This window comes from Pleurodeles waltl, chromosome 12 (genome assembly GCF_031143425.1).
Source record: "Pleurodeles waltl isolate 20211129_DDA chromosome 12, aPleWal1.hap1.20221129, whole genome shotgun sequence".
NCBI classification, from domain to species: domain Eukaryota; kingdom Metazoa; phylum Chordata; class Amphibia; order Caudata; family Salamandridae; genus Pleurodeles; species Pleurodeles waltl.
In genome coordinates, this window is record NC_090451.1 from 526,728,861 (window position 1) to 526,744,772 (window position 15,912).

At 42.3% G+C, this 15,912-nt stretch overlaps 1 protein-coding gene across 2 annotated transcripts in view; it reads left to right on the forward strand.

Annotated features, from left to right (window-relative positions):
* The window catches only part of HYDIN (HYDIN axonemal central pair apparatus protein), a 2,122,366-nt gene that overhangs the window by 115,057 nt on the left and 1,991,397 nt on the right, over nucleotides 1–15,912 (forward strand). For both annotated transcript variants that reach the window (XM_069217473.1, XM_069217472.1), the window contains 2 exons: nucleotides 1,545–1,664; nucleotides 3,550–3,684. In XM_069217473.1, coding sequence (XP_069073574.1) covers nucleotides 1,545–1,664; nucleotides 3,550–3,684 — 255 coding nt within the window. The remainder of the gene's footprint in view (nucleotides 1–1,544; nucleotides 1,665–3,549; nucleotides 3,685–15,912) is intronic.

Sequence of the window (15,912 nt, forward strand, 5' to 3'; positions counted from 1 at the left end):
GAAAATGGGGCATTTTCTTCTCCAAAGTAGTCTGCTGTTGGTGCAACGCAGCTAATATGATAGGCTCTGATTTACATCACTTGCATACACATGGAAGCAAAGTGTCTCATTTACATTAAGGTCCTGTTCACCGAAATTCAACTCTGAAGTTCTGAGTTCCTGATGAGACTTTTGCATAGCTGAATTTTGTCCTCACATCCCCCTTTAGAATATGTCTGGGCTTTTCAAGGTCCCCAAGAAGTGGTCAATGTCCAAATTCTAAATTGTTCACATAAATGGAAGACATGCTATCTAGAAAAGCTTTCCAGAATGGGAATGTAAGCTTTAGAAATGGTTTTCCAAAATAAGTAGCACCCCTAAGAAATGATCTCCAAAATGGGTAACATGCACTTTAAAAAATGATTTCCCCAAAGTGTGAACTTGTTCTTTGAGAATAATTTGTCGCCAAAACTGGGCAGCACATGCCCTTGATGTGTTTTCAGAAATTAACTTGTGATTTAGAAAGTCCTACACTCAACAATACAAAAAGCACATGCAGGCATGCTGTGGCTGTATAGCATCCAAGACCAGGATGGATTCTCCACAAGGTCCATCGAAGTCACCAAGTTTTCTGGTCGAGTCTGCTGTCCCTTTATGAAGCTATCAAAGCAAAGAGTACACTGTTTCAAAGGAGAGGTAAAGAGAACCTACATGTTTAGGAGCAAGAGCCCTCACACATCCTGTCGGATGTCATGCTTCATCATCAGGGGTTCTCCTCGTCAGACCGGCACTGCAATGTCTGATGGGCTCCCCGTGAGGGGGCTCTTTGCCGGAGATCTTTTAGTGACTGCCGTGGTAGAGTGTACTGAGGTGGTGCCTACGAGCAGACACTAATTGAACAGGAGTGAAAAGAAAATTGGTTCTAAACCTCGGCACGTATCACCATTTAATATTGTCAGGAAGAAAGAGGATTAGACCAAGATTAAAAACAACATGAAAGTGATAATTGAGAGGTCATGCTCAATCACTTTCCTAATGGGTGAGGAAATGGAAAGTATCACATCCTCTCTAAGCACAGGTCGACATGTTTCGCGTCCAGCGGTCCAACCGGATCCTATGACGCTTAATCAGGACCAACAAAAACAAACTTCTCCTGAAGCATGATGGGTAACTAAAGACACTAATAGGCCTCTCTGGAAAAAATGTTAGAGCACAGTCATTTACATTCAAGCATACTGTCCGTCCAGTCAACTAAACAAACAGGTCGCCCATCCCCAACTCTGGACTAAGGCTCCTTGGGAAGGCTCAAGCCTAGGACTGTTGCTTGAAGGTGAGCAAAGGTCCACACGTCTGGAACCTACCCCGGCTGTCCTCCCGAATGAAGCTAACCAGTGCTGCAATGTGACTTTGTTTTATGTTATTGGGCATAACATATCCGTATGGTCTAACAATATGAAATCCTAGCCGGCCTAAATGATTGTTCTGCCTACTCCTTTCAGATCATAGCCTGCTGTTTTGGGCCTGTGAGCATGTAGTTGTGACTGCTTGTCCCTTTTTCTCCTCAGTTCTCCATGGTGGATCTAGACCAGGCCTTGTTCCAACCTTTTCCATCGGAGATAGTGTTCCAGAACTATGTTGCTTGTGAAACATATGAGGTCCCACTTTGTCTAAGGAACAATGATCGGGTAAGACCTATGTTAAATGAAAAGAGCTACTAACTAATTAAAACAATGTTATAATAAAATGCCAGAGTTTTGCTTATTAAGCTAAGCATTATCATGTGTTAGAACTAAAGTCAGCGAATGACTCAGTCAAAAGTATGTTATGTATATATGTATGTGATGTATGAATGAGATGTGTTTCTTAACATTCTTATATTCTATTTGATAGTATTGGAGTGGGTTTTATGCTTTATTGATTAACCAAATCAAATGATATACATTTGCTTAGAAACTTGAGCCTCATGAGTCGTGGAAAATGATTGTCATATCTGTTACCCTTGCTTTTTTAATCACCTTAATATACAACTATATTATCTCACTGAAAAAAAAACAAAAGTTAAAGGGATGGTATAGTTAGGTTCACGTCTTATTCACACAGAACCATAGAAATACAGCAGTTATAGTTACACTTACACTACACTATAACTCATGTCATAAAGTTACTTAATGCACAAGTTATAGTTTCTTCGGATAGTTATAACTGTGACTGCTGAATTTCTGTGATTTTGTGTGAGTAAAACGGGAACCTAACTATAATGTCCCTGTAATCATTATTTTTTTCCATTGATTTTTTTTATTTATTTTTTTAAATCTTAAAATAAGATTTAATTACTATACGCAAATACAACTACCTCCGCGCACGGCAATTGGCCTTATGCGGCGGGGGATTGCTATTTGAGTGGGTGCATATTGTTTTTTCATTGGCTTACAGATCTGCGAATCCTTTGTGATTTTACACTGCGGGTTGGACTGAGCACCGTGGTAGATCCGCGAATCGGCTAAATATTTGGCCATTTTTTCAGCCCATAAGGGTCTCTCGGAGACCCCTCCATGTTTCCTATGGCGTCAGGATACCTCTATCCTAAACCCTTTATGTGAGTTAAAAAAAAAAAAATATATATATATATATATATATATATATATATATATATATATATATATATATATATAATATAACATTTCTCAATGGGGCCCAGCCAAGGAACAAAATGGTGTCTGCAACTTTCCTTTCAGATTGAGGCAAGCCAATCAGGGCTTTGCTTTTGGGTTCTGATCCACAGGTACCTGCAGAGCTCCATTCCTAGATATCTATTTTTTTCTTTAATAACTTCAAAACTACTGAACATATTTACAACAAATTACAAAAAGGGCTCTTTCTGGACCAAGGTCTAGGTTCCTGGCAAATGTGGTGTAATTCCGTTCAGCGGTTCGGGCTGTAGCCGTGTCTAAAAATTGCAACAACCCCATAGACTTTGAATGGGGAGAAAGTGTTTTGGGATCCCCACTTTCTCGTTCCTGCTTCATGAATCACCCTAAAACTTTCCACACATCACCTAAAGTGAGTGGCAAATTAGTTCTGAAATTTTTGTGAAGATCTCGTCAAATGGTGTCAAAGTTATTAGCAAAACAAAAAAAAGGCTTTGTCTGTGAGAAAAGTGGTCCTAACTATAGCTACTTACTGGCTATTGTCTGCCAGTAGGATGTATGTGTTTGTGTGTGTATGTATATATATATATATATATCTCCTCTACTGGCAGGCAATAGCTATTTTTATTTCCTGCAGCTTTCTTTCTAAAGTGTGAGAAATCTCCAGGTACAGCTGGGGACGTCAGTAACTGCTACTTGAAGTGTTAGTTGATCACCCAGCTTACTGCTACTGCACGGCAGAGGCCTTGAGCATTAGGCATCCTTGGTCCTAGGCACTGTTACTGTTTGTCCATTGGATTGTCTACCTAACTTCCTTTTTCTAGTATACTCCCTTTAATAGGTGTATAACTTCCATTCCCCTTTATCAATTAAGCTTTATTGGCAGAACTTATTGATCATATGCTTTGTCTTGTTTCTGCAGGTTCCACGCCTGGTGAAGGTCACTCAAGAGGCTTCTCCCTATTTTAAAATTATCAGCCCAAGTGACGTGGGCCATAAAGTGGCTCCAGGAATGCAGTCTACCTTCCACATCCTCTTCACACCCGAGGAGAACAAGGTAACCCCAGCATCTCTACCTTCAAAACCTACCTTTGTCCTGATCAAAGGAGCTACAAATTACTTTCAGTTCCATTTCCCAAGTTTTTCCTTGTAGGTTAATCATTGGGCTTTCCATGTCTAATGTTCCTCCTACCTTTGAACGAACTGCAATTTGTTTGTGCTAAATGTAATTAGGAAGTAACTGTACGGGGTAATTAGTCATTCCTCTTGATCATCGTTTCCCGTTTTAAAATATCTTAATCTTCCCAAAGTGGCACTACCCTCTTTTGATGAAGGCAACTTATCCAGTATTGGATCTTTCATAAATTCACATGCTTGAATTATCCCCGTCGAAGTGGGAGTCCCACGGTACATGAAAAAGCAGTGAGTAAAACATTTCCATAGGCTATAATGCTAGCAAAATCACACACATAGCCTATCCATGTCCTTTTGTAAAAAGAACCAAACTTGACTTATGACCAATCAGACTCCAGCACCCTCTAGAATATTCCCCAGAGAGGCATATTCCCTCAGATTTTCTACCGCACGTCATGTGTAGGGAGTCTACCTGACATCTGCATACTTTTTTCCTCTCAAGACATCTTTTTCTACAGAAAATGTCTGATTTTTCCAGAAAAGGCCTTTTCTGCCCTTGTAAGACCTGTGGCAGGAAAAGGCTGCATGTGGATGATCCACATATAGACTGCTTATATTGTTTGCATCCTGTGCATCAGGTAAAAGACTGTAAGCTATGCCACACCTTCTCTGCGAAGACCCTTAGAGACAGGGAAGGAAGACTGTTAACCTGGTTACAGGCTAAATCCTGTACTTCTGGTGAGGACAGTGATTCGGAAAGACCTTATAAAAGGTCCAGATCTGCAGACCTGGGGCAGGCTGAGAAATCCAGAAAACATCACAAAACGCACCATAAGGAGGGTGCCAAGGACATACAAAGCTCAATATCATCTGAGCCATCCTCTCCTCGTTGCAAAAAGGAGTCCCGTCACCATTCTCCTTCATTGGAGCCTTCCACTTCTTGAAAGGTTTCTCTTAAATTCAAGTTGATGACGACAGTGACGACGGTTTCCACAGTTAGTCTCCACCGTCTCGTCAACGAGACCGTTGTCGACTACGTCGACGTCTGTTATAAAGGCTCCGATTCCTTCAGTCAGAGACACTGATAAGTCGCATCTGTCGTTAGAGCCGTCGACGAAAGCTGGTCCAGAAAAGACCTGCTTGCTGAAGGGTACGTCGACAAAAACATCAACGGCAAGGGCACAGGCGTCGACACCATCGTCAGCGAGAGTACCGTCAACGACGAAAGCGTCGACAAGCCACCGTTGACGACACCACCGTCGACGAGACCGTTGCTGGCAGAAAAATCGTAGTCGATGCCAACTCTGACGGGACCATCGTCGTCAACATGATGCCACTAGCTCCTGTCAGTCAAGGCAGTGTGATCCCCATTTCCTCTGGATCTCCCGACCTTCAAGCCACAGGGAAAATTACCACGATATCTAGATCTACTGTTTACCCAGGAGGTACATCACCAAGTAAGGTAACAACCTTATTTCCTAGTCATCTGCTAGACTGGGAGGAGTCAGATGAAGGGCCGTTTGGTGATGCACGCAGCCCATCTCAGTTACATGTCAAGTATCAGGAGGATGATGATGAGTACGAACAACAGTATCAATCTTATTATACTCATCAAAGACGTTATTATGAGCCTTTACATCAGCTAAGAGACACTGTGCAAATGCCTCTTTAATTCAAGACTTGCAGTCTATATTACAGGATTATAAGAGGTTGTTTCCAACCACAGCTGCCTCTTCCTTCCTCTCCTTCTACACGTCTCCTCTTCGGTAGATGAAAGAGAAGGAGAGATTTCAACATCCCAGCGATTAATGGGATGAATATTTAGCTCCTACTCCATCACCACCACCACCTCCTCGTCCATCAGATTTCCCACTGGAGGATATAAGAAGTTTTCATAATTTAATGGATAGAGCAGCCACACGGTTTCATTTACCAACATCTGTCTCACAGTCGGAATGCTTCCTCCATGACTTTAAAGAACCGGCAAGAAAGTCGGTGAGAGCAATTCAGATCATAGACTTTATTTGTAGTGAAGGCATCAAAATCATGGAGAATCCAGCTACTGTTCCACCAGTTCCACAAAAGCTGGATAAAAAGTATAAGGCTACACAGGACTCTCCAGCGTGTTTGACAGGGCATCCAAACCCAGAATCAGTCTCGGCAATGCCAGCTGTAACTGTCTGTGCAGCCAGCTCTCTAGCGATTTTGGGTCGCTACGATCACCAGATGTGGTCTGACATGAACGCCTTCCTAGAGCTCATTCCTGAGAACAAGCAACCTGAGACACATAAAATTCTGCAGGAGGGAGAACGTACTTCAGAAGAGATCATCGACTGTGCTCTAGGTTTTGCCTCCACAGGCTTTCGTCAGCTTGCAGGGGCAGCTGTACTGTGCCGTCAAGGCTGGATGAAAGCAACCTCTTTCAGGCCAGAGGTCCAGTCCAGAATATTAGACATGCCCTATGATGGATAAACTCACTTTGGAAAGCATATAGATGACGCCTTACAGGCCATCAAGGCTGACACAGACACTGCTTGTTCTCTGGGTACCCTGCAGTACAGGAAACAGCCCTTTCGGGGAGCAAGAGGTAGAGGTTTCTGTAAGTTTCTTGGATCCTACCATAGGCCGGTCTATATTGAGGCTGTTGGAAATGCCTATCAACAGACTTACAGGTAACCATCCACAGTCTCCTACATCAGGCAAGGTGGGAGAAAGAAAAGGAGCTCTCAAACCCAGGATCAACCTCACAAGCAATGATCCTTGTCTGGCACCGGCTGAGCTTCCATATTTTCCACACCAAGTCAGAGTGAACATCTCAAACTATCTTCAGATTTTGAAAAACATTACATCGGACAAATGGGTGCTCGACATAGTGGCTCAGGATCATACGCTGGAGTTTGTACAAAAACCACCGGCCGGGGAAAATAGCAACCACTTCATATTCCTTTGCTTCAGCAAGAGGTTTTCCTAATGCTCTCAAAGGGGGCGATCGAAGAGGTCGCTGTGCAACAGAGGGGACTCTGATTCTATTCATAGTTCTTTCTAATAAGAAAAGAAGCGGGGGAATGGAAACCAATCCTAGACCTCAGAAAATTTAACAAGTTTCTAAGGAAACAATCCTTTCGTATGATCACACTGTCGGATATCCTACACCTTCTCAACACTGGAGATTACATGACATTGTTGGATCTCCAGGATGCCTATTGCCACATACAGATACATGCAAAGCATCGCAAATATCTCTGCTTCACTGTGCCCCTTATCAATTCAAAGTCCTCCCATTCGGTTTAAAGTCAGCACCAAGAATCTTCACAAAATGTCTCGCTCCGATAGCAGCTTTCCTTCGCAGCAAAGGTTTTCAAGTCTTCCCATATCTGGACAACTGGCTGATAAAATCTCCTATATCACAGCTGGCGTCCAAAGCTACCAACACCTGCCTAAGACTATTTCACAATCTAGGTCTAACAGTAAACTTCCAAAAATCATTCACTGTTACGACACGCAAGATAGTCTTTTTGGGTGTAGAACTCGACACCATCAAGAGCAAGGCTTATCTTTCAAAGGCAAGGCAACAGAAACTGACCAAGATGGCTATCGGTCTCAAAAAGAAGGTCCGTTTCAGTATGAACGTTCAAGTCTCTCCTAGGCATGATTTCCTCATCAATCACCTTAGTCCACCTAACAAGGTTGGAAATGAGACCATTACAGGAGGAATTGCAGCTACAATGGACCCTATCTCAAGGATCCTTTGACGATTCAATAAATATTACAACAAGGATGGTGGAAACTCTGCGGTGGTGGTCCCAGACCTACCATCTCTCTCAGGGATTGACCTTTCTAAATCCAATGACAGATTTAATTATCACAACAGACGCTTCATTGGAGGGCTGGGGAGGGCATCTGCAAGCCTTGTGCATTCAAGGAAAATGGTCAAGTGTGCGGAGGAGACTGCACATAAATCTTCTAGAATTAAAGGCAATATTTCTTACGCTCAAAGTGTTCCTTCTGCGGATTTCGGGATCTGCAGTGTTGGTCCGCACAGACAACACAACAAGCATGTTCTACGTCAACAAACAGGGAGGAACAAGATCTCTTTCCCTCTCAAGAGAAGCTAATACTCTGTGGGAATGACTTGTGCTTCACAAGATTTGTCTGAGAGTGGAACACCTCCCAGGTATCAACAACGCTCTAGCGGACTCTCTCAGCAGGACGGATGACAACTGCCACGAATGGGAACTCGATCAGAGGGAACTAGAGAACATCTTTCTATGCTGGGGACGGCCAACCCTGGATCTATTTGCCACCAATCAGAACACCAAATACCAATTTTATGCCAGTCGATACCCACTCCCAGGGTCGTGGGGGAATGCTCTTTCGATGCGATGGTCCAGGGTCTTTGCATACACTTTTCCCCCTTCCCATTGATTCTGAGGTTTCTGAAGATGAAGTCAGAGGGGTGCAAGCTCATTCTCATAGCACCCAGGTGGCCGAGACAGTATTGGTACACGAAACTCCTTCTCCTGTCAGTGGCCAATCCCTTACGTCTCCCCTGCAAGCACAACCTTCTAACGAAGAGTCATGTTCAGATATTCCATCCAGATCCAGCATCTCTCCAATTGCACGCATGGCTCCTGAATTCCATGAACTCCAGGGCATGAGCATTGATTAAGAATGCAAAGTAATTTTGTCTAGTGCACGAGCTGAGAGTACAAACCGGACTTACAGGCTCAAATGGAAGACGTTTTGTATCTGGTGCCATCAAAACAGTTTGCATCCGTTAAAGGTCTTGCCAGAGCAAATTATATCATACCTTCTCGCTCTATCAAAGGCTGGGCTCGGTCATGCATCTATTAATGTCCATTTGGCGGCTATATCATCTTACAGAAATTCTGCGGATATGCCCTCCCTTGGTTCATCCAGACTGATAAAACAGTTTATGAAGGGTCTGTTTCGCACTTTCCCTCCGATGTGACCACCCCCTCCGCAATGGCATTTAAACGTAGTTCTTTCACAATTAATGAAAGCCCCGTTTGAACCTATTCACAGAGTGGAGCTGAAATATATTACATGGAAGGTAGCAACTCTACTTGCTTTTGCGTCCACGAGAAGAGTCCGTGATTTGCAGGCTTTTATCACTAAGGAACCCTACCTTATTTTCTCGGACGACTTTGTTCTTCGTAGAACAAACCGAAGATACAACCTTAAGGTGCCTTCATCTTTTCATCCGAACGAACCAGTGATATTTAGAACATTCTTCCGGAATCCATCAACTGTGGCGGAAAGGACTCTCCACTCACTGGATATCGAACAATGCTTGAAGTTCTACCTTCAGCATACCAAACAGCTCTGGAAGACAGACCAGCTACTAGTCTCATATTCCGAAGGTCGTCCGGGTACAGGAGTTACTAAAACTACGATAGCTCGTTGGATTGCATACACCATTCAGTTTTGCCACACGAAGGCGGGAAAACCATTACCTGGCCACCCGAAAGCACACTCTACGAGAGCAATTTCCACATCAATTGCTCTATTTCAAGGGATCGCTTTGGACAAGATATTTCAGGCTGCAACGTGGAAGACTTTACTGTTTGAAATCAACACAGAGAGCTGATTCACTTGTTGGACAGGAGGTCCTACGTCACCTTTTTCATTGAGGTGAGATTTTTACTTGAATGTGTATATCTAATTCTATATGCAATAGTTTATAATTCCTACTCAATTTTTGTTTGATATGTTTTGCTCTATATGTGTAGAGGAATGTATATAGATAAGTTTGTGTGTGTATATATATATATATATGTTGTATAGTAATATAATTGGAAAGATTACATTGCTCGCACCCACCATCCACTGCGGGCATAACGGTTATTAGGACTACTGCTGGCTATTCAGATTCAAGCATGTGAATTTATGAAAGATCCAATACTGGATAAGAAATAAGTTACTTACCTGTAACTACAGTTATCCAGTATTGGTATCTTTCATAAATTCACATGTGACCCACCCTTATCCCCTTTGAGGCTCGCATTTACTTTTCAATACATATTCCTCACTCTTGTGCTAGAAAATCTGAGGGAATATTCTAGAGGGTGCTGGAGCCTGATTGGTCATAAGTCAAGTTTGGTTCCTTTTTACAAAAGGACACGGATAGGCTATATGTGTGATTTTGCTAGCCTTATAGCCTATGAAAAACTTTACTCACTGCTTTTTCATGTACCGTGGGACTCCCACTTCGGGGATGATTCAGGCAGGTGAATTTATGAAAGATACCAATACTGGATAACAGAAGTTACAGGTAAGTAACTTGTTTTCTTTCTCCCACATCGAGTTAGCTACTCGTTGTTATTTTTTACTCTTTTAGGACAAAACAGATGTATAAACGTTTGTTTCTATACATCCAGAGGCTTGAAACCAAGTTTTGGGACAAGATCAAGTTTCGGGATAAAAGTGCTTAGCATAGCTTGGCAATGCTGTGCTGTCCCGTCCTGTTATTTTTTATGACCTTTGCTCTTGTATTTCCTGTAGACAATCTGAAAATCCACGGGAGAGATTTAACCATTTCACCCTATGGTTTGGTAGCGGCTCTAGGCTGTGCTAAAGGATCACCCCAAGTGACCCCTATCATATCGTCATATGCAAGATATGCATGAGTTGTGTGTGTATGTGAAAGTGTTGTTCATTTAGACACCATGTACATGGCTGCATAAGATGGTGGTTCTCGCACAGGCTACATTAGTCATTGGTGAACAAGGAAGCCTGTTAGTTCTGTGCACAGGTGCCTCCTTTCTGGAAAAAGCCATACCTTTTTGGGTGGGACACATTGTAAACTACTTTCCTTTTAATATTGATTTACCCCTCTTCTGTGAAACCCGTCCTTCTAAATATTCCTTTGTTGCCAATTGTCCCCTAGCAAGGATGGCCTACTCTTGCACTCAGTTGTGGTGACTCCACATTGCTATATTGAGGAGGTCCATCTGGCCTGACCTAGGACTCATTGTTGCAAAAGCCCGTAGAAAAACAAGAGACCAAATATCAAAGATTTTCTTCTCCCTTATAGGGAGATCGGCTTGTATTTTGGAAGTAATATACCTTTGGGTGACTCATGCCTCCCACTCTGGCAGGTAGATAAATACTGGTCTACTTGAGCTACCAACTGCTACATCAAGTAGACCAAGCAGTCGGTGCATGACAGGCACACTGCGAAAAGCTAATGCTTGCATGTGGTTTCTCTTCCTCCAGATGGAGGCAATACTAGATTCCTAGACATTATTCTTGCTATGACGTGTGTGGGAAGGATATGAGCTGCCACTAAACTGACTTAAGGTCTGCTCAGAATGTGACTCTACTACATATTCAAGACTAGCCAGGTGACACAGCTCGCATTGAAGCAAGACAGACCACAGACCAGTATCAACTGGGTTGTAGTATCACTGCTACCTTACCTGTGATCATTACCAACACACCCCTTTCCCTTCAGATGCATATCTGCTCTGTTACAATCCCAGTGAGTCTATTCATACTAACGGCCTGCGTCAGGATAATTATGCAATTACTGGAATGCTCTATTATATTGTGATAGTTAGTCTCCTTTATTAGTTCATTTACCCAAATTTAGATTCTTCAATTGTACACAAAAGGTTATGAATCTAACAATAACCTATGTACATGGGTGTTTATAATGGTGTTTATAATGCACTTAAAGGAATATGGGAACTCTCAGGAGCCTCAATTCCAAAACATATTTATAAAACGCTTATATATGCACATACATACATGCATTCACTATATATCAGATTTTTTCGTCAACTTACCCTGAATACACAATCATTCAGCAGCTTAAAACTTACATAATGTGGTATGCGAATGAACCCTATTAATTGTGCCACCAAAAACGTTTCTTTTTCACTTTAATAAATAGCTAACCTAATGTCAATTGCCAACTTCTAGAGGCATATTTTATTACAGTGAAATATTGCTGTAGTACAATGAGGTTTCCACAAGATTTTCACTCAAATTTGTAAACATTTAGCACAGCTAACAAATGTAATGTAAAAACCAAAGGTATTAAAATATATAGTTCTCCAAATGTAACTCAAACACTTGACACGGTATTGTAGCTGAAACAATCGGAAATGTATGTAGCGTTTAGACAATTATAATGCTTAGATAACTATAGTAATTAATTTGAATCTGTAAATCACCTTAGCGTGTGTACATGTGATACGTGCCCTTTCCAAAATACGGCATGTGTGTATACAAAAGCAAATATAACCTAAGCTGTTCGAGTGGTATTCTCATTTCTAATGTCTTCCTGCGCAGTAATAAGAATTTGCACACTTCGATGAATGTAGTTGAGTTGAAATGTGTTTGGAAATGATTGCATGTCTAAAATAGGACTGTTGTTTAACACTTAATGAGAATTAATGTCTGTGAATGTCGCCTGGTAATTATAGATTCTTTCCAATGTTTAGGAAACGTCTGACTTTAAATCGGCTTATTCTGTGAATATTTTTTTTAAGTGCAGGCTACCTTGCACTATGTGATTTACATGATAAGTTTTCATTTAATGTCTCAAGTCCATATCTTTGGTTTGGACGGAAAACTTAGAAATGTATCACAAGTTACAGGAGTGTCAATTTGTGACCCATGGGACGATTATAGTTAAAATGTGACATGTGTGCATGTGGTAAACTGTTCTGCCTAGGTCGGGGATATTCGGCTAGAAGGTGTATTTTGTGATCTCTGGGTTTACATAGTGTGCCCAGTGATGAAGAATGCCACGGTTTCATATATCTTCCTACCTCTGTTCTTGGCCAAGGATAATGCATGTCGCCTTACTGTTGGTCTATGTAAATACAGGCCTGTGATGAGTGAGACTTTAAAAACCCTCCTTTCCGTTACTTTACTACCCATTACTGTGTAAGGCTGCAATAGGTTTTCCACACAGTCTCAGAGGAAAGCCCATTCTCAAGTACAGTTAGGTTTCCTATCCTTGAAGCATGAGTCCTGCCATTCTTTGGACAATACAGAATATTGTTCTCCTAACAAAGACCCTGAAGGGAGATCTACGGTTGCTTACACATCAGTGTAGTTTTCATTGTTCATTCCCACTTCCTGGAAGTAGCCATCCTGATTATAGAATCAGTTATATTGTATAGCTCTTCGGTTTCAAGTGTGTGTGTGATGTGGTGGCTAAAAGATGGCAAAAGAAAAAAAACATTTTTACAGATGAAAAAAAGCAATATTCAGAACTGTGAACAATATGTGAGCGGCCAGTTGAGTGAGAAAAGGTCGGAAAGAATCATGCAAAGAAAGAAAGGTGAAAGAAAAAAAAAAGAATACTGGAAGGAAGAATGTCAAGAATGAAAGCTAAATGGAAAGGATAATACAGAGAGCAAGCAAGAAGGGAGTAAAAAACGTTTCTTGGGGCATAAGTTCTTGGACTTTTCGGAATCAGGCATTTAAGTTACTCAGTGGCAGCCATGTAGTTTAAAGTAGGGGGTGATTCATTTGATTCATGTTTTGCTTGTTCCCTTGCTTGGATCTGGATCTCCATTTGGTAGTCACTGACTCTTGGCCCACTCTCAGTCTCTGCTTTTATGATTAAACGTCTTGGTGTTACAATCCGTGCACATTTTACTTTCTCCCCCCATATATAATCAAGATCTCTGGTGTGTTTTACTCCTTTTCAAAAAGCTTAATGAAAACTCTTCCTTGCCTGTTAGTAAAATTGAGAAAATTGGTGTTCCAGGCCCATCTCAGCTATTTTTAGGAATGCACGCTTGCTTGGGTTACTTAAATATCTTCTCTCACAAAATGCACCTGCCATGTGTGCTAACTAATTTACCTCTGCACTCTTCTGTTAAATCCCGTTGATACCTCCTCCATAGGTTACTAGTGAACAAAAGGATCTTTAGGACACTTTACATGGTGCCCAAGACACTATCTGGCACTTGTCCTGAGTACCTCAGCTGTCCGCTTCACCTCCAGGTCCCCTCTGACCTGCTTTGTTCCTTCTCTCGGTGGTGCCCATGTTCCATCACACCAGAGCTGGCAAATGCTCTTCCTAAATTCTCATTTATATTGATTTACACAAATGTAAAATAGTCTGCCAATGTGAGTGTTAGTTTAGTGGTATAACTGTGAGAGTGCAGCTTGTGTTTCGATCCCACGGTGTTTGTCTGATTTGCTCTTCCTCCATCCTTCCTTTCACATGGCTCAAACAAACAAATACCTGCCAGAACTACTTTATTTCCAGCACTTACCAGGGAATAGTTTCGCTACTGATATATCCTGAATAGGAATGTAAAAAGTAATGAACGACTGTGGCCATTAGTCCCATTACCGCAGTTTGCTTTGTTTCCTCCTGCCCTCTCCGTTTGCACACACTGTTTCCAGGCCTCTCAGCAAGGTATGTAGGTGTCTCAATCATTACCACCAGCCAGCAGAAAATGATAGACGAGCAGACTGGCCCACAGGATCAACAGACTCTGGGGGCTTACTACCGTCCACCCAGAGTGATGTGCTTTGAGACCGTGGGGCAAGTGCCCCGGCTGGTCTGTGAGCAATTATCAATACTGGTGCAGAAAGAGTAACCCCTACTAGTATGAGATTGTCTGCAAATGGTTTCGCTGACTGGTCTGGGAATTGCTGCCAAGGTCAGTTTGGGAGTGATTCATGGAGATGGTATAAGATTATATCCTTAGTCTGCTCTGAGTTACTGGTAAAATTGGTTAGGGATTGATTATAGGGTTAGGTTTGGGAATGATCATTTGGACTAGGCTATGGAGATTGGTAAGTGGAGTGGGCTGGGATAGGTGTGTGAGGGAGTGATTGTTGGGATGGCGTGGGATTCATTGCCAAGAGTGGGTTGGGAATGATCGTCTGGATTCGTCAAGAAGAGATTATTAAAACTGGCTTGTTATTAGATCTGGTCTGAGATTCATTACTGGGACTAGTTTTGCAGTGGTTACTGTGACTGTCTGTGAGTGCTTACCAGGATTGGCCTGGCAGTAATTACTCGGATTTGCTTAGTAGTGACAACTTGAACTTCTCTGGGAGTAATTACTTAGTGATCAACGAGTGATGGTGAGAACTGGTATCTGAGTTGTTAATTGGGCTAATCTCAAATTGGTTAATTGCTAGAAGTGATTGGATAGTGAAAGGTCAAACTGGTCTTGAGATGATCGCCAGCATTGATCTCAGAATGCTGATCATGAGGATTCGTTTTTGTATGATTGTGAACCAAGATTGGTCTGGAATTGAATACTTAAAGTAGTTCGTGAATGATTGCCAGGTCTGATGTTTGTTTTTTGAGGATAATGTAGAAATGTCTGCCAGTGTTATTTGACTAGAGCTGTGAATGATTACTATGGTTGGTGTGATTAGTTTCCATGGAGTGTTTTACTTTGTAGCCAACACTGATCTTTGTATGGCTGGCATTGATGGGACATATGTAATTGCTAATACCTGTTGTAGATAACTGCATTCATTTTAGATGTTGATCCTGCCTGAGATGTGTCGTGCTCTTGATGTAACCACAAGATGAGATTTCATCCATAGCCGAAAGTCACTTTATGTGATCTTGAGGTGAGCACCGACAGATTTCGATCCTGGATGAAGGAGGCACTGAACATTAGTTAAACAAGCTGCAGTATTGTTTTTGGTTTCTACGAATATCCACGGTGTGCGCCACCATAAACACGCGTTGCATCAGCTGTTTACTCCGTATTGGTAACAAAACAAGCGCTCCCCAGTGCTGCGGGGACGGCTCTCCTCTGCCCGAGATAGCTGCAGGGCACTGGCGCCGTCTGTGCGCAGTGACTCGGCAGAAACACGCACCAGGCTGCTGTCCACGGCGCCCCAATCACGAGCCGCGTCTCACAGTGTGCAGCAGAAATAACGGCCAAAAAGGCCTCAAGCCACCATTCCCCTTTAATTTCGAACTTGGTAATAGAAAATGTGCAATAGCTTCTGCTTGCGCTGCCTCGTTTGCCCAGTGCTACAGTATCCTAAAGCAACACCTTGATTACACATTTCTCATCATCTGCGAACTTCTCTCCCCCCCCCCCCCCCCCCTTCCTTCTCACAAGCCGGATATTTCCCAAGTGTCCGCTCCACACCCGTACAAAGCCTGCAGCAGGGAGAAACG